This window comes from Equus caballus, chromosome 24 (assembly GCF_041296265.1).
Source record: "Equus caballus isolate H_3958 breed thoroughbred chromosome 24, TB-T2T, whole genome shotgun sequence".
In the NCBI taxonomy this organism is placed as follows: Eukaryota; Metazoa; Chordata; class Mammalia; order Perissodactyla; family Equidae; genus Equus; species Equus caballus.
Window position 1 is genome coordinate 54,598,090 of NC_091707.1, and position 18,723 is coordinate 54,616,812.

The 18,723-nt window shown below is 57.0% G+C and overlaps 1 protein-coding gene across 4 annotated transcripts in view; it reads left to right on the forward strand.

Annotated features, from left to right (window-relative positions):
- Window positions 1-706: 706 nt before the first annotated feature.
- Window positions 707-18,723, forward strand: part of EML1 (EMAP like 1) — a 166,890-nt gene continuing 148,873 nt past the window's right edge. For 3 of the 4 annotated variants that reach the window (XM_005605439.4, XM_070249698.1, XM_070249700.1), the window contains exons 1-3: window positions 707-1,139; window positions 2,056-2,153; window positions 2,336-3,775. In XM_005605439.4, coding sequence (XP_005605496.1) covers window positions 3,748-3,775 — 28 coding nt within the window. In that variant the 5' untranslated portion in view covers window positions 707-1,139; window positions 2,056-2,153; window positions 2,336-3,747. The remainder of the gene's footprint in view (window positions 1,140-2,055; window positions 2,154-2,335; window positions 3,776-18,723) is intronic. The other variant, XM_070249703.1, reaches the window with a different exon arrangement.

Sequence of the window (18,723 nt, forward strand, 5' to 3'; positions counted from 1 at the left end):
GCGTCCACATCTCACTCAGGCCCCAGTAGTGGCTGCCCGTCGAGTGCCCACCTAGGAGTTGAAAATGGTGCTAGACCCTCGTGAGCCCCCGGGGGCAGCCAGCTCGGCGCCAGGTCTCAGTGTCCATGCTGGGGACACAGACACCCAACTGGAGACTCAGGGCTACAGGATGAGCTCTCAGGAGCCAGAGGGCACACGTGCCTGTGTACACACCACATGTACACACATGCCTTCTCACACACGTACACATGCTCATGTGGGAGGACACACGTGCCCCCAGGTGTGCTTTTGCACACTCCCCTGCACATGCATATACATGCTCACAGGGAATGTGCACACACACACTCCCCTACACGTGCTCCCACGCATGTAGGTTCATACTCACACGTCACCTACACGTGCTCACTTGTAGAAACTCACACCCACACTCACACATGTGCTGCACAAGCTCATCTGCATTCTCACATGCACACTTTCCCACACGTGCCCACTCCCACGCACACATGTGCACACCCACATGCATCGTCACACACATGCTCACTGGCACACACACATTTACACACATGTTTGCACATGCATGCAGTGGGCCCATAGCTGCGGCAATGACCTCAGGAGCAAAGGACTTGAGTTGTTTTTTTTCCCCAACACATGTTCCCACAGTAAAGAAAACAGGAAGGGACTTGGGGCCAGCACAGGAAGGGGAAGTGGCCTGCGCACAGGGAGCCGGCTCCAGCGGGGTGGACCCTGGGCGGCTGGTTGGGTGGGACTCGGGGGCAGACAGACGGACGGCTGCCGAGTGGGGCGGTGGAACGCCCCTCCACAGCGTCTTGGCTGCTGATGCTCATGGCAGCCCCCCACAGGCGCCACCCCTTCTGTTTCCAGGGGAGAAACCGAGCCAGGGGACGGCGTGTCCCAGTCACCGAGGAGGGCTGGTGGAGCTGGCATTCGACTGGGCGCATTAGACCACGCTCCCGTGGGCCCGCGTCCTGCAGCCCACGTGGCAGCGGCCATAGCGAGGGCCTCTGTCTGGGCCACCTGGTGGCTCGGTGGGGCTCTTCTGCAGCCCCGCTGTTTGTCCAGCACTGGGCACACCCGTGGCACCCTGGACTGGACTCCGGTAGTCTCGGGGCCGCCCTAAGGTGAGTTCCACAGTGTGCTCCCTGTCCATCCAGCCCATCCCAGGAAGCCCAGAGCGTGTGCTGCAGGAGACAGTACTTAAGATGGGACCACAGGCCCTGCCCGCGCGACCCCATGGGACTGTGCATACCTGGTGGCAGGGGCTCAATGGGATTCCTCCTGCCCCAGAGCCTGGCCAGGGCTGGGTATACAGGACGTGCTCATAAATGCTCCACAGATGTGCAAATGGAGGCACAGAGAGGGGCCACAACCTGCCCAAGGCCACACAACAAGGCAGGTCTGACCCCACTCACGCCCTCCTGGGGAGAGCAGAGTCCGAGGGGAGGGCTGGGCAGGTGGGTTCCCGGGCGCCCTGTCCTCCCTGGGGACACAGCTGCTGCCTACAGTGACCTGCTGTGCTGCTGCGCCTTCCCTCGGTTACTCCTCGAGACTCGCGCATGAGACCCTCCCCACTCTGCAGGTGAGGGGGCCCCACAGGGCGGCTCGTTCCTTCGCTCCTCGCTGACCTGCAATGTTTCTTCCCCCCGCACCCGCCCAGGGCACAGGCAGCTGGGTTTCCACTCACTCCAGAGAGTGGTCTGGTGATCACGTCTAGGTGGGGAGAAGGGGGGTGGTTTCCTGGGTGGGGAGGGAGAGGGAACTGCAGGGTTCCGGAGACATTTCCAGTCTTGCTTTGTCTTTTTTTCCCTCGCTTAAAATAAAAATCTCAGTTGGGAGAGACCCAGGAGGACCAACAGTCCTGGTTTGCCTAGGACTGGGGGTTCCCAGGATGCATGTGGGACTTCCAGGGCTAAAACAAGGAAAGGTCCAAGGAAACCAGGACAAGTTAGTCACCCTAGAGGAACCCCAAGGCCATTTCATCTAACCCCACCTGATGCTTGAACTCCCTCCTTGTGTTCTCACCCCATGGCTGTCCAGCCCTGCTTACATACCTCCAGTGATGGTGAGCTCATTATCACACAGAACAGCAACAGCTGACCGAAAGGCGGACACAGCCAGGACCAGGTGCCCGTGAGGTCAGTTTTCGGAGTGGTGCACGGGGGCCCCGGCCCACCTTCAGGGGCTGTTAGACAAGGCTTCCCAGAGGAGGAGGTGGGGAGGAAGGCAGGGAATTCCTGACCAAAGGAACAGCACAGGCAAAGGCCAGGCAGCCTGGAACTTCATAGGGATTGAATTCCTTTGCTGTTCTCCCTGACAGCTGGTGAAACTCTGTGGTCCTCCCCCCACCCTGTCTCCAGAAGGGAGTTCCTTTGGAAATGTGATGGTCTGGCGCCTCCTGCCTTCACTCCCCAGCTTTCTGAGCTGGGAAAGGCCTCAATGCCGGGGGAAGAGCTGCTAAATACCTCAGAATGCTGTTCTATCCTCTTCTCATTGAGGCTCATGGATCCTTCGGCACCAGCATCTGCCCCCTCCTCCAGGAAGCCTCCCCCGACTTCCCCAGCCCTGGATGCCTCTTCTTCCACGAGCATCAACCTTCTTCTCTCCTCAGGGTCACCACCACCTCCAGCCCCTGCCAGGGACCCCTGCTGCTCCCCAGTCGAGTTTTCTCACCTCTGACCTTTACTGCTGGTCTCCCTTCCAGAATGCCCTCTTCCCCTGAAGAAAAACTTCCTTATCCCTCAGAGATGTAACTCAAATGCCAGCTCTTCCAGGAAGCCTTCCTGTATCTCTTGGATTGCGGGTGGTAACCAGGCTCTCTGCCTCCTCTGTAAGCTGCTCCACTCCCTCTGTGCTCTGCGTGCAGAACTGGGGAGACCTTGAGCCCTGGGGGCCCCAGCAGAGCCCAGCCCTGGGGTGATGCCTCTGAGCACTCAGCCCTTGTGGGGACCCAGGAGAGGCACTGGGTTGGTTGGCTCTCAGGCCAGCACACAGCAAGTGCATAATAAGTGCTTGCTGAGGCATGTTCTCTCAACCAATATTTCCTGAGCACCCCCTCTGTCCCAGACACAGAGTCACGTGGCTGCCCCATGGGGTCCATCTCCACCTCCCCTCCACCCCCCAATGCACATAGAGCAGTCGGTACCCAGGCGGCACCCAGAAGAGCTGGCCGCTCTGGGTTTGGCAAACAGTCAAAGGCAGGGGCTGTGCCTTCCTGTAGCCTGGGAGCTGAGCAGGATAACAAGTGTGTCAGCACTCAGCACGGCCCTGGCACCCGGCACACACCCTGTGGTGGCATCACTCAGGGTTACTCTTCTCTAAGCCCAGAAACGCCCCTCACTGGCTGGGGGGAGCCATTCCCAGGGGGAGAGCGCGTAGGCATTCTGGGGTCCCCAGGGCTGGGTCTGGGTCTCCGGGACTGACTGAGCACCCAGGGGTGCAGCAGTTTCTCAGACAACATTCCGAGGCTGCCTGGGAGAGGCCCCAGGCGGGGAGGGCAGTGCCCAGATTTATCCACCAATCGCACGGGCTCCTGGCACTGGAGCACGCTCTTATCTGCCCAGCCCAGCATGGGGGGGGGGCGGTGGCCGGGCCGGCTGGGGCGGGACGCTGCCTGGGGAGTGGACACGGAGCAGGGCCGGCAGCCCCAAGCCCCACCAGGTGGGTGACAGCCACTGAGGGCTCCCTGCGTCCTGCAGGCCGGTAGCCGGCTGCCTGCCCATCTCCTGCACCATGTCGGACGGCGAGGGCCCCTCCGCCGGTGAGTGGCAGCGCTATATTTACTCTCAGGGCTCCGGTTGCAGAGCCAAGGCCACTGGTTGCTGAGGGCGCTGGGCCCCCCCGCGTCCCTGCAGGCTGCAGGCGCTGTGGGCTGGACCCCCTTCCTCCCAGCCTGATGCCTGGGGGGCCTGTGCTCTTGGAGCAGGGAGCTCGACTTTCAGAGCTAAGTCCTCCTGCACCCCCCCCCCCCCCCCCCCCCCCCGGCTTCCCGGTGGATGAGGCCGGAGCAGGAAGCAGTTGGCTGCCATGCACCCGTCCCGGCTGTCAGCCGGGGCATCCGGAGGCGGCCCACAGGACAGTGGCTGGACCCCCGGGTGGGTTCCAGCTGCCACAGGCCCCTGGAACTGCATGCAAGTCAGTGTGTGTGGACATTCGTCTGGAGGTGGCAGGGAGCCCACAGCTCCCACGAGAGTCCCCAAAGCTCTGGGACCTCTGAGAAGTTTTGAGCCCCTGGTCTGCCAGGACAAGGCAGGCCCTCTGTGGGCCCCCAAATCCTCTAGGCTGGAAATGGCCGGGCACGCAGGCAGGTGAAGGGGGGTTCAGATTCTGGGGTCTGCACCCCCTGTCTACTCTGCCCAGGACGAGGAGCTATGGTGGGGACTGGCTTCCGTGTCCCTGGCTGGCTATTCCTGGCTCCTTCCTGTTAAAGACAAGCTCTGATGTGGACATCCCCCCCAGAACCAGCCTTGGGTGGGGCCCGGGCTGGAGACACCTTAATCCAGGGGGTACATCGGGGACTCAGAGTCAGGCTGCCCAGGTTCAAATCCCAGTTCTTTCACCTCCAGACTGGGTGACCTTGGGCAAGTGGCTTATCTACTCTGAGCCTCAGTGCCCCCGGGTGATTAAGGAGACAGTGGTAAGGGTGCCTAGTTAGCCCACAGGTGATTATGAAGATTAAAGTGATAACGTGGGGAATCCTCTGTCGGTGCCTGGTGTGCAGTGAGCGCTCAGTGGTGCCTTTGCAGAAGCAGCACGTGGGGGTCCTAGGCGGGAGCCCCGAGGTGCTGGGGCCTGTGCATCCGGGTCCGGCCTCGCCAGCCGGGCCTCCTTGCCTAAGTCACGGCATGTCTGTGGCCCATGGATTCCGAGTCAGTCAAACACCGCCACGGAGAATCTCAGGCATGTCAAGCTGTCCCTGGGGGCCCCGGGATGGGTTGTGGGTGACCGTGGTGTGGCCCCAGCCTGCGTGGTGTCTGATGGACAGTTCCAGTGCCTGGGCCAGGCCAAGTCAGATTTGGAACAGAGTGTGTGTGCGTTGTGTGTTGAGGAGGGGGACACCGACAAAACTGGCCTGACCTCACCCTCTTCCCGCTGGGCGCCAGCGGCTCTGGCTGCCAAGAATTGTCCGCCGTGGCTGTGAGGGCCAAGGAGCCAGGATGGGGGCGGGGGGCGGCAGACAGGCCCTTCTGGCTGGCTCTGGCCACACCTGACACTGACCCGGAATAGCTCTCCCCCTGCACCGGGGACACAGCCCTGCTTTTAGCAGCTTGTAAAACCAGCCTGGTAGAGATGGGTATTTCAGGAAGGCCAGGACAATATTTAGCCTGTCGGGGCAATGGAATGGGCACTGAGCGTGTGTGTGTGTGTGTGTGTGTGTGTGTGTGTGTCCAGGAGGCTGGGAAAAGACTGGGCTTTCACTGCCCCCTCACCATCTAGGAGAGGGCAAGCTGAGTTGGGGGCTGGTGGGCATCGTCCTGGCTCTGCCCACCCTGGCTGGGCAGGTTGCTGTGGGCAAGCTTGGGGCTTGGCTTCCCACCTACAGAATACTGCGGGGTCGTCTTTGGTCTCTGATGTGCTGGCCTTGCCATGGAACCTGGTTGGAAGGAATGAAGACAGCTCCTGGGGGCAGGGGTGCACGTTTGCTTGTCGGGGAGTCTCCTGGAGTGTGTTGTCTGAAGTTCGAGTCTTTCTAGGATTCCTACCCCACAGCAGCATTTGGGCCCAGGAGGGGCCAAATCATCTGCTGTGTCCTGTGTCTTGGCAATTTGGGACATAGTTTAATGCCTGGAGGGGCATGGCATGAACTCCACTGTATAGCTAAGGAGATGGAAACTCAGAGAGGCAAAGAGGCTTGCCCAAGGTCACCCAGCAGCTAAATGGTAGAGCTGGGATTCAAACCCAGCTCTCCAGACCCTGTTTGCACAGAACCCAGATTACATCCCTCTTCCAGGAAGTCGAACCCTGCTCACCCCAGGAGGCAGCATCTAGGAGGCAAGCCTGTTTGGCCCTTGTCTGAGCAATGGCCCTGCTCATTTTGAAGACAGCTAGCTCAACATTGCCTCCAATAATTTGTTAAAAAAAATGTGGTACCTTGTTAGGGTGTCAGAAAACTTCTGCAGATCAGGAGTGCGGTGGCAGGAGTCAGCTCCAGGATTTATGGCTCCGTGCAGGGGCGGGGGGCCTGCAGGCTAAGGTTACTGGGAGTCAGCACCGTATTTATAGCAGGAGCTTGTCTGAGCCGAGGCCTGCCAGCCAGCACGCCACGTCCAGCGACAGTGTCCCCCTTACAGTGGCCTGGATTCTGGGCCTGGCTCTGCCCCTTAGCGTGGTGGAGCAAGGGGTGGGTCACTGCCCCACGGAGGCTGGGTTTCCTCATCTGTAAGATGGGGCCTTGCTGCGTCCCTCCCTGGGCCTGAGATGGTGTCTGTAAGCACTGGCACAGAGCTGGATAGAGGGGCCCAGAAGGTGCTGGCTCCACACATCCTGGGTCTGTCCATTGTCTTTTCCGGCCTTTGACCTGTGGTCTACCCCGCCCCTCTCTCAGGGGAACTCTACAGGAAGATAATCCAGTCTCCGTGCTGTCAGTTCCCTCCATGTTTGGGAATGTTTCCAGCTAAGCACTTTTACAGTTCCGAGCACCAAAGAATAGGCCATTGCACTCTCAGCAGAGCACCGAATGCAGGTCCGTCAGAGCCCACGGTTTGAATCCCCAGTCTACCACTCCCTGGCTCTGTGACCTGGGCAAGTCACTTAACCTCTCTGAGCCTCAGTGATGGGTGGACATTTGCCCTGCCTCGGAGGGTGTGGTGAGGATGGACGCCCCTAACCTGAGTAAGTGCTCAGCCAGCAGAGTGACCGTCTTTCTCCTCCTGTACAACCTTTCACCAATCCCACTGCCCCCGTCTGGGCCACAGTCACCCCGTTTGTACACTGCTCTGAGTTCTGCAGCCCCCGGGGCACCCTGCACCTTCGGAGGGCCCACCCACCACCCCTATCTGCTCCTCTTGTTGGGTAACAGCGTTGAACGATGCCAGCATAGACGCACCATCCTGCTCCCAGGATGCTGGGTGTCAGGAGATGTGTTTGGGTGGGGCCCATTGCTGTGTGAGCTGAGACAAGACTCCTGCCCTTTCTGGCCTAGAGAGGTTATTTATTCACGTCTATCAGCAATGAATGCTACAGGCAAGCGCACGGTTCTGTGCAGGAGTCCCGTGTTCCAACCCCAGGCAGTCCTCAGCCCCACCTGCTCTGTGCCGGCTCTTGTCTAGGCCGGCGAGCCTCCGAGCAGCAAAAGAATAAATCCATGTGGCTAACGGCCCCTGGAAGTCCCCTTGGGGGCTTTTATATTTATGACAAGAAATATAGGTTAGCAGCTGTTGGGAATTCAACTTGGAAACAAAAGTTACCCTCCTTCTGTTCTTTTAAAATATGGGGTCCGTTCTAATTGAGTGTTCTTGAGATAGCAAGATAGGGTTTATATATTTCTTTACTATATTTAAAAAAATGAAACAAAGCTGTCAGTGTTTGCAACCGCTTATCTGTTTTTTTCTTGAAACTGTGTAATCAAAATAAAATCCAGAAACTGGTGGCTGAGAGGGGTCACAGATAGCCATTGTCATCGGTAACTGCTGATGTCAAATTTCCGCATTCGTCAGAACAGCTCCCTTGTGTTTTGCTGACTCTGTCACACCGGATGGGCTCAGCGTGCCGTGGAAAAAGCAAATCTCCGTGACTCGGCTCAGCAAAGGTGTATTTCTCACTCATGCAAAGTCCGCTGCAGTCTGGGTAACTCTCAGGGCAGCTCCCCTACACGGTGGCTCCGTGTGATGCCCCCATGTGGACCCGCACATCTCCAGCCACGAGGCAGCAGAAGACGGGAGCGGAGATGCCACACTGGCAATTAAATGCTTCTGTCCCAGGGTGACCAATATTGCCACTACCGGCATTTCATTGGCTCAGGCAAGTCACATGGCCACACCTAATGGCGGGAGGGTGGGGTACAGCCCTCCAATAGTGAACGGTTGCAATAGCAGCCCCCCATTGACTTTTTTTCCCATTTGACTTTTTTTTTAAAGCAATCCATTTTAATTATGATGTTTAGAGTATATCGTGTGAGTTGTGGTCGGCAAGCATCTGAAATGCAATTCACAAGTTGTCCCCATATGCAAATCACAAAGCAAGGGGCAAGATTTCTCAAAACGTGCTCTCTCCCACAGACTGGAGTTTGCATTCCAAAGCACAAAAATTAATTTCTGAGAGATTTTGTCACAATACCAGCAAGAAAAAGCAAAACCAAGAGAAACATGAGTTGTTAATTGCTAAAAAGTTCCAAGATTTATTGTTTGCTAAGGCACAGAAGAGGGAGTTGGGGTAGTCAGTTCATGAGCCCATTTAATCAATGAAGTCAATAATAAAAAAAATAGGATATAGGGGCCAGCCTCATGGCCTAGTGGTGAAGTTCAGCATGCTCCACTTAAGTGGCCTGGGTTTGGTTGCTGGACATGGACCTACACCACTCATCCACAGCCATGCCATGGCAGCAACTCACATACAAAATAGAGGAAGATTGGCACAGATGTTAGCTCAGGGCGAATCTTCCTCAGCAAAAAAAAAAAAAAAAAAAAAAAAGTGATATGAGTTTAGGAGAGCATGATTATAGAAAGATTGGAAAATGAAAACTATGAGGAGTTGGCTTTGTCACACTAATATAGACACTATTTCTTTGATTTTCTGATGCCACCAAACAGGAGCTGCATCATCAGTTTAATAACAGGCTTTCCCAACTCACCTTTAAGAGTATATAACTAAACAAATTTAAATAAAAATTTGCAGCCTAACAGAAGGCCGTGGCAACAAACAACACACATTGTTTTGTATAATGAGATGAGACTTGGCTTAAAAATAACGTTTGCAAAAACTAGAGGTTGTCTCAAGCCCTTCCCCTAATTGACGCAACTGCTAGAAATAAAACTGGAATTTGGTCTGGGATGCTGGGCTCCGCGCTGGGGATCAGACGCTCCCGCAGTCCTGGGCCCCATGCTCCAACCTGTAAGCCAAACTGTTTAGAGAACGCTCTCCCAAGTTTAAACACATCTTCTAGGAATCCTGCCTCATTTATTTCGGGTGGAAATACACGTCAAGGCGCTCGTGCAGTTGCAAAAAACACCCTTCCTGCCACGTCTGGAGGAAGGGCGAGCCCAGGGTCTGAGCAGACGCTCCCGGGCGGTAGGGCGCTGCCAGCACGTGCGTGTGCACGTGCCCTGCCAGGCCTGCGAGGTGCGGGAGGAGCCGGGCTTCAGCCCCGAGTCTCCTCCTGCGGGACGTGCCTTCAGCAGCCCTGCTCAGTTTCCCAGTCCATCTGGTTCACAGAAGAGGAGAGGGGAGGACACACCTAGTATGGAGGCAGCAGCCAGAAGGCACCTAGACCGCGCCCCGCCCGCCTCCTTAGGCAGGCAGGTGGTGATGAGGGGGCTTGGTGCTGCCTTGAGGCGGCTGCGGGGGTCCCCCTGCAGGCAGGGAAACGCCCAGGGAAGGGGGTCCCGTCTCATCTTGCTTGGTTTGGCCGAGTCAGGAGGGTTGGACCTGCAAAAACAGCCACTCCCTCATCCCCCATGGACTTTCTTCGGTTTTCTTTCCATCTTGAAACTTGTTCACCTTGTTGAGAGAGGAGGAGCCTCAGCAAAGACCCCAAATTAGGGGGTGAGGTGTCATAAATAGGCATCATCAGGACTGATAGCTGTGACATCCACTAGATGTGACCTGGTGCCTGGGCAGAGGCCTGCTCGCCGCCGTGTCAGACTCCAGACAGCCGGCCCCCGGCAGGAGGAGGGCCGCAGCCAGGGTTGCCCTGGGCCCTGTGGGGTCTGTCGGGGTGGCCTTAGCCCCGGAGCAGCAAGGAGAGCCTGTCACAGGGTCAGCGTCACTGCCCCCTGCCCGCTCGGAGCATGTGGGGGTCCCGGGCTCCCAAGCCTGCCCTGAAGCTGTCAGGAACTTGAAGGGGGCAGCCGGCCAGCAAAGCTGTGCTCAGGGTCCTCCGAGGCCCACAGGGAGGAGAAAGGGAGTGGCCAGTGAGGCTCAGGGCTGCAGGCTCCGTGGACAGAGTCCTGGGTTCCGATCCCAGTGCACCACTTCTTTCTTTTGGTGACAGCTCACTGAGAGGTGAATTACTTACCGTACGTCTCACCCATTAAGAGTGCACAACTCAGTGATTTATGCTATGTTCACGGAGCTGTGCAACCATCACTACCACCAATTTTACAGCACTTTTATCCTCCCCAAAAGAAACCCCCTACCCATTAGCAGTCACCCCCAAGCCCCTGGCAACCACTAATCTACTTTCTGTCTCTATAGATTTGCTTCTTCTGGACCTTTCATATAAATGGAGTCAGACAGTATGTGGCCTTTTGTGACTCGCTTCTTTCCCTCGGCCTCACATTTTGAGGTTCCTCCCCGTGTAGCCTGTATCAGCACTTCCTTCCTTTTCATTGCCAAGTAATATTCCATTGTATAGTCACAGACCACCCTTCATTTACCATCCGTCGGTTGGTGGACGTTGGGGCTGTTTCTGCTTTTTGGCTATTAGGACTAATGCTGCTGTGAACACTGTGTGTGAGTTTCTAGGTGAAGATGTTTTCGCCTCTCTTGGGTGTATACCTGGAAGTGGAGTTGCTGGGTCTTATGGTAACTCCATGTTCAGCTTTTCGAGGAACCGCCAGACTGTTTTCCAACGTGGCTGCGCCGTTTCCATTCGCACCGTTGGAGCGTGAAGCTTGCGATTTCTGCACAGCTTCTCCAACACTTGTTGTTGCGTGTCTTCTGGCTCTAGCCTTCCTAGAGGGTGTGCAGTGGGATCTCATGGTTTTGGTTTGCGTTTCCTTACTGACTAATGATGTTGAGCATCTTTTCATGTGCTTATCGGCCATTACCTCTGGGCCCCGAGACCTTAAGCGTCAGTTTCCTCTTCTGTAAAATGGGGACCATGGCAGCGCCCGCCTCATGGGCTGTGCAGAGGATCCAGTGGGGTGGTTCTAGGCTCCGGGCATGGGGTGGCTGCCCAGCAAGCGTTTGCTGCCTGACGCTGCAGGCTGGGCTTAGAGTCCCTCCTCTGCAGGCTGTTATGAGGGAAGGACATGGAGAAAGCTGGGAATCTGGAAGTTTCTGCAAGTTCTGAGCCCATTTAGAAAGGGACAAACATCACCAGGAGGCGCTGAGTGACACTGGCCCTCCCCTGGCTGATCTCTTCCCCAGCTTTGAAGCTTGGCTGGACGGGGCAGCTAAGAGACCCGGCCGTGTCTACACAGCCCCGGGGAAACCCAGACGAGGCAGGTGTCCAGACCACACGCTCAATGAAGACAAGCCTGGCTCATCATTGGGTTTCGGGTGAGGAGACACCAGTAGGTTTTTCTTATCGTGAGTTCCTTGGCCTCCTCCCCTTGGCTTCTTTTGAGGGGGTGACGTCATGCTTCCTGGACTTGTAAGCTTGCGTGAGTCGATGGAGAGCTCTGAAAATAGGCCAGGAGCATCCACCAGGGAGGCTGGGTGGGAGCTGGGTCTGGCGGAGGTGCCATCTGATGCTCGGCTGATTGTGTAGCCATAACCTGAGTCAGGAGCCGGGCAGGAGGTGAAGGATGCAATCAGCTCACCACCGGGCGAAACACGTCCACCTCTGCGCAGCAAGTTCTTCAGGCCCCCCAGAGGAGACAACTCACGTTCTGATCTGGAACCTGGTGAGAGACAGGAAGAGAGGCCCCCCAATGGCCCTGGATGTTCAGAGCAGTCTGTAATCTGGGAGAGTGGGCCGTATTCGAAGGGGACTGCAGGCTCTGGGCTGGGTGTGGATGCTGCCACTGGCAGGAGTCCTGAGTTCTTTGCTTGTCCTGCCACTGTGCCCACAGCCACTCGGGGAGCAGGTGAGAAGCAGCGATGTGGGCGTGGCTGGGGCATCGGACAGATTGGCACTGGCATTGGAGCTCTGCCACCTGGTACTGTGTGATCCTTGCAAGTCATATAATCTCTCTGGGCCTTTGTCTCCTCATGTGCAAAATGAGGCTGAGGACACCTTATGGGGCTGCTAACTGTCAATGAAATCGCACCTGTGGTCAAGGGCAGGCTGGGGGGCGGGATTCTATCAGACAGAAGCAGAGCGTCTATTCTCTGCGTGTGGCTTATTGAGAGATGCTCTCAGGAGAAAGCAGTGAAGGAGGGAGGAGGCAGCGTAGGGTTTCCAGGGAAGTCTAGCTTTATTCTATTCATTATTTGTATTCGAGCATCAGCCCCATGAGGCCCGGGACCACACCTTCCTTGTCTGCAGATGTTTGTTGAATGACTGATGGACTAAATGCAGCTGCTGCCTCCACTTTTGTGCCTGGTCACCCAGGACCTTCCCCACAGCCTGATCCAGTGGGCACTCTGGAGTGTAGACCGCACCATGGAGCCTGAGCCAAGAGGGCCTTTGCATCCCGGCCCCAGTGAGTCAGGCGGCTTTGATCCCCAAGGGCCTGTTATCTTCTCATCTCCTGCCCTCGCACAGTCTGGCTGTGACACTGCCTTAGCTTCCTCTGGCTGCTGTGCCACACAAACTCGGTGGCTTAAAGCAGCTGAAATTTATTCTCCCACGGTTCTGGAGGCCCGGAGTCCGAGATCAGTATCTGGGCTGAGTCAAAGAGTCCGCAGGTCATGCTCCCACTGGAGGAGAGTCCGCCCCGGGCCTCTTCCAGCCTCTGGCTCCAGGCATTCCTTCACTTGCGGCCGCATCCCTCCGGTCTCCGCCTCTGAGGCCACAGCGCCCTCTTCTGTGCATCAGATCTCTGCTTCTCTCTTATAAGGACCCTTGGGGTGGCACTGAGGGCCCACCTGGGTAGTCCAGGATCATCTCCCTGTCTCAGGATCCTTAAGTCAGTCACACCTGCAAAGACCCTTTTCCACATCCGGTGACATTGAAGGGGTCCAGGGATCAGGGCCTGGTACCCTCGGGGGCCCTTCAGCCACCAGAGGCACCAACGCAGGATTCCTCAGAGAAGCTTGCAGCCGGGGACCCAGGGAAATGGCCCAAGGGTCTCAGATCTTCCCAAGCGGCTTTGCCCCCAAGGGAGAGGAGCCCCTCCAGCCTGTGACCCCTGCCCTTCTCCCTCCAGGCTTTTCTCTCCATATGGAAAGAAGAGTCTTGGGATTAGAAAGCTTTTCAATCTCTCTGTGAAACCTGGATCCAAATCTCTTGTATCCAGAAGGACCCAGAGTCTAAATTGAGTGTCCCAGAAAGCACGGCCTTGGTTTAGGGCTGTGACCTCTGCCCCACAAGGAATGGCCACCGAGGGTCCCACAGAAGCCACGGGGGCTCAGGGGAGGAGGCACTTTGCTCGGAAGCTGGTGCCTGGCTCCAAGAAGATGCCGGACAGGAATTAGTTCCCAAGCCTTCCTTCTTCCAGGCCTCAGTTTCTCTCTCTGTGAAATGAATCAGTCTGGAGCTGGTGTCTCTGAAGACCTTCCAGGTGAAGTTCCAGGGTCTGTGAAGGGGAGTTAAGAAAGAAAATAAAAAGAAAGTGCAAGCAACCGTCTACTTAACTGCCAGTCATGTCCTGAGCACCTGCTGTTGGCCAGGGCACTACTGGGTCCTGGGGGCACAGAGGATGGGCTGTCACAAGCAGACAGGGACACAAATGAGCAGATGGACAATGAGAGCGCAACAAGACATGTGATATGGCTCAAGCACTACCAGGGATGGGCAGGGAAGGCTTCCTGGGGGAGGCAACCCTGAGCTGGATCTTGAAGGATGCATGGGAGGCGACAAGGCAGGGCAGAGAGCAGCATGGAAGGTGCAGGGGTACAGGAGAGCACGGCCGTCCAGGGCCGGGGCAGAGCCAAGCCTCCGCTGTGCTGGAGACAGCCCTGCAGGTGGGTCTTCCTCTTACAAAGCGAGTCCTCGAAGTGAGTCCCGCTGCCAGGAAAGTCCTGGGTGACCTGGCGCAGAAGAGGAGGCAGCAGCAGCATTTAGTCCATCGGTCATTCAACAAACATTTACTGATCCACTGCAGACAGAGAAGACGTGGTCCCTGCCCTCAAACGGCTGACACTCAAGTGTACAGACAATGAATAAAACAAATAAAGTCTGTACAATGGTGAAGAGGCTGATAAGGATGGAGGGCAGTGCATCAGGGAGGACAGAAAGCAGTGCCATGGAGAGCAGTGCCAAGGAAGGTCTTTCTGAGAAAGTGACACTTGAGACTAGGAAGTTCGAGATGGAGGTGTGGGCAGGCAGGGTTTGCACGCACGAATTTGCTTCTTCCGAGTCCCGTTCTGAGGACAAATGAGTCAGCTTGGCATCCCGGCACGGGGCAGAGAGCCGTCCCCCAGCCATGTGGTCCGAGTGGGCCTCAGTTTCTTTGTCTCTAATGTGGGACCAAGAGTACCAACCCCGGGAGGTGTGGCATGGACGCGACAAGGCCGCGCAGGAAGCCAGTGCCTCCCGGGACCCCGCAGATGGCAGGCACCCGCGCCCGAGCCCATGCGGTGTTCCCAGGAGGGACAGGTGGCCACGAGGAAAAGCTGTAAATCTAACCGGCCGTAATCCTGCTAATGGTTTATCTCCTTTTCATGAGAAAAGAGGGCCAGCCTCCCGCACACGGCCAGGAACAACAGGCCTTTGTGTCCTGTCGGGAAATCGAGATGGAGCTCAGAGGAGGACGAGTCAGATGTGGGCGCCTTATCTTTCCTGGCAGTGCCGGGGCCTCAGGGCCGGGTCCCCGCTGGCAGCCGGGGGGAGGCATGAATAATAGAAGGGCTGGCACTGGGCTCCGGGCCACCTGGGCTGTGTCGGGGAGCTGAGGGGATCAACCACGGGGGATGTGCAGCCTCCAGGCAGAGGGAGCCTAGAAGCCTGGAGGAGCTGGGTGCTGGAGGAGGGGATTGAAAGAGGGGCTGGGCGGATGCTGCGCCAAGAGGCAAGGCGTCTCTGCATCACTGTTACTGCGAAGGCCTGGGCTTAAATCTCAATCGCACAAGCTGTGTGTCCTTGGGCAAGACACTTAACCTCTCTAAGCCTCCATCTCCTCATCTGACATCCCCATCTACCCTTGGTCACGGTTTTGGGGGCACCAGCAGAGAGCCTGCAGAGTGCCTGGCGCACAGTAGACACTTGGCAGTGGCAGCTATGGAAGAAAGCACTCAAGGGATGGGGATCAGAAAAGGTCTGTTCCATGACGGCTCCAGACTGATGGTGGGATGCTGGCCAGCCTCTTTCCCATCCTGGGGCCAATTCCTCTCCTGGGAAAGAGGGGTCCTCTCCTGGTCCCACAAAGACTGCAGGACTCCAATCCTAATTTACACTGGGGATGACTGACTCCACTCCCGACCCGCACCCCCCCCTCCCCCGCTTGGGCCGGCAGGGGCCGCCGGAGGGGGTGTGGCCTGAAGGAAGCAGGAGGCGGGAGACAGGCCCCAGGCCAAGGGCAGCACAGGGAGAAGCCATCTCACAGATGAGGAGACTGGGGCTCAGAGAGCTCAGGTGACCTGCCCAGGGCCACCTGTCGGGAGGTGGCAGCCCTGCAGCCTCTCACCCAGCCGTGACGTGTGCAGCAGGGAGGCAGCGTCTTGACACTGGGACGACCCTCAGTGACGTGAAGCCCAGGAGTGGAGTCACCGGGGGTGAGGTCACAGGGTGCCATTGATCTGCAGCTCGGTGCAATGAAGACCCTTGCCTTGCTGCTGCAGGTGGCCCACCGAGATGGCCTCGAGGGCAAGGGCGCTGACCAGTGCCAATCACTTCTGATTAGGGTGGGACTCGGGGTGGGGGGTTAGGCCAGGATCTCGAGCACAGGTGGGGCATCGAGGAGCAGGGCCCACAGTATGAGCCAGGCTGATAAGTCAGAGGTGTCAGAGGGGAGCAGCCCTGGCCCGCCCCTGCTGATGCAGGCAGCGGGAGGTGGAGGGCTGGCCTCGAGGCCACTCGGTCCTGCTCTGCCGTGAGTCACCGCCTGGCTCAGGGCCCAGGGAGGCCTCTGGCCGGCTTCCCTGCAGTTAGCAGCCTCTGTGCTCATCAGTTCCTCGGCGTTCCTGCTGGGCTTCTGTTCCTTTGAGACTCTGAACCCAGGTAATCAGGGAGGTGGTGAGATGGTTTTGAGCTGCCGAAGTTCTAAACCATCCTTGAAGAATGCCGCAGACGTCACTGGCCTCAATGTTCAGTGCCTAAAACCTACCGCCGGGGCTTCTCAGACCTTGGGGTGCATTATGGTCACCTGGAAGGAGGGGCCCAATAAAGAGTCACGTCCCTGAGCCCCACCCACGCCCTCGGAGTCTGCGTCTTGGGGCTTCCCTGTGGTTTGTGTGCCACTGTCTCAGGCACCCTCTGGCGCATCCATGACGTTCTCTGTGGGCCTCTCACATCCACTTTCTCGAGTCCCCTCCCACACGTGTCCTCACGCAGGCCTGCAGCCCACACGAGCACACACAGCCCAGCTGGATGGACTCATGCCCACACAGACGTGCAGACGTACACACCCCCCTACACTGGCTACACAATTTGCAGGGCCCAGTGCAAAAGGAACATACCGGCCCCTGTGCAAGAATTATTAAGAATTTCTAGCAGAACATTAAACCAACCCGGGAGCCCTGTGTGACAGTTCACAGAGCACAGCTCACCTGTCAACAAAGCCAGCCCTGAAGACCCTGACGTCACACATCCTGGGACCCTCGTGGATGAACTTGCCCTGTGGCATGCATACACACACCCACACACAAATATACACGCACGGGCACACACGCTCAGGGGTAGCAAGCCTTTCCAAATGACTTTATTGGGACAAGGAAGCGTGGTGGTTAATGTTTAATAAGCAAAGTCAAAGTTGAGTCATATGCGAGTGGCTTGTAAGCAAGAAATGCCAGATGGAGTATTGAATGAATCACCGTCTTGGGTTTCATGAGTAACATTTTAATTGGATTGTGACTAGTTTGGGAAAACTTTTAAGCTCCCCAACCCCCACCCCAAATCTGAAATAAATCAACACTTAATGCTTCGAAGGCCACGAAGTGCACGGAATAAAACGTGGACGTAAGGAGTTCCACGAAGTGCACGGAATAAAACGTGGACATAAGGAGTTCTACGAACAGACTTCTCCACCAGACAAATTCCCGTGAGTGGGGCAGCCCTTTCTCCCTGGGAACAAGGCAGATAAACTCACTTTCATTGAACACCCACTCAATGCCGAATGCCCCCCCATTGGGGCGGCCTGGGGGCTCAGGGGTTCCTCATGGTGAAGGATCCACTTTTTGCATCTCCCTCACTTTTGACCAAAGGCAGGCACGGTTGGGAGCATTTTCTTCAAAGTCCGTTGGAGACTGCAGTAACTGAGGACTGGAGGCCTGCTCCGGCGCAGGCCCTCGGCTTCCGTGGCACCCTCACGCAATAAGTCATTAGGCGAGGATTTTTCACAGACGGCAACTGGCCTTGGAAGGCAATGAGCTCATGAATATGCAGAGGCTCTTCCTCATACATTATGCATTTGATACCAAGGCTTCCAGGGGAGGCCAGGGGGCTGGGAGGGGCTTGCTCACAAGGTCTTCCGGCAGAGCACACACTCCGGCCCACCCTCCCGCCCCGTCACAATGGACTTGCACCACTCTAGCTCCCTGAAACATTGCACTCCGGTTTTCAAAGAATCTGGAGTTTACTTGGCTGTTGCTTCTCCTGTGGCAGCGCTGGCGGGGCTGCAGGGGGCCGTCGGGGTCAGAGCTTAGGGGGCAGAGATCTTGAAAGCAGCCTGACCTTAATGAGGCCCCAGCAGCTGAGAAGCTGGCGCCCAGACATGTCATTTACATGTCATTTAGATTTATAGAGCTGTGTTCTTCCAAATCGGAGCATGCTCGGGTACAGGTGGCCCTAGCATCATGCAACAAGCATGGGCCGGGAGTCTGGGTGGGGTCCAGGTTCGAGCAGAAGGGAAGGAAGGGGCTCTGCTTTCCCCACTGCAGGGGTCTGGAGTGAGCATAGGGCCCCTGCCCTCCCCAGAGCCGGCCTCGGCCTCCCACGGGCGCTGAATCTCGCCATCAGGGTTGGGGTGTCCCTGCATGTCCTGCATGGCTGGAGGTCGCCTCTCCCTTGGGGGTCCCTCCCTTCTCTTGGCCAGCGGCTGCCACATGTGCTCTCCTCCTTGATCTTCTTGACCCTATGGTTCTCTGGCACTGCAGCCACTCTTTGCTGGCCGCATCTCAGCCAGCCTGGAGGGCAGCCCTGGGCCAGGAGGTCCCACTTCATTGTGTGTGTCCTTCTGTGACTGTCAGCTCCTTCTGGCTATCAACAGCCACTACATGTGGGCACTTCAGCCTTCCTTTCATTTCATCCTCCCAGCAGCCTGGGGAGGAATCCAGTGCATGTCTTATAGCCTAGGCCTCAGCCAGAGCGGGGCGCCTGTCCTGCTCAGCTGCTGGGAGGTGGCCCTGTGGATCTGGAGCATGCTCACCTGAACTCAGCCTCTGTCTCCAGCCCGGGGAGCTCCCCAGCTGGGACTTAACCATCCTCACATGCAGCAGGGCTGCAGGCAGGGGCGGGGGGGCCACCTCAAAACTCTGTGAACCTTCACGGATCAGGAGCTATGGGGCTGAGCTTAATCCATTCCATTTCTTTAAAAAGCAAACTTCCAAATGTGTGTAAGAAACAAAACCTCTCCAGAAAATTCATTCCATGGAGACAAAAAAAAAAAAAAACAAAATCAGCTGTAG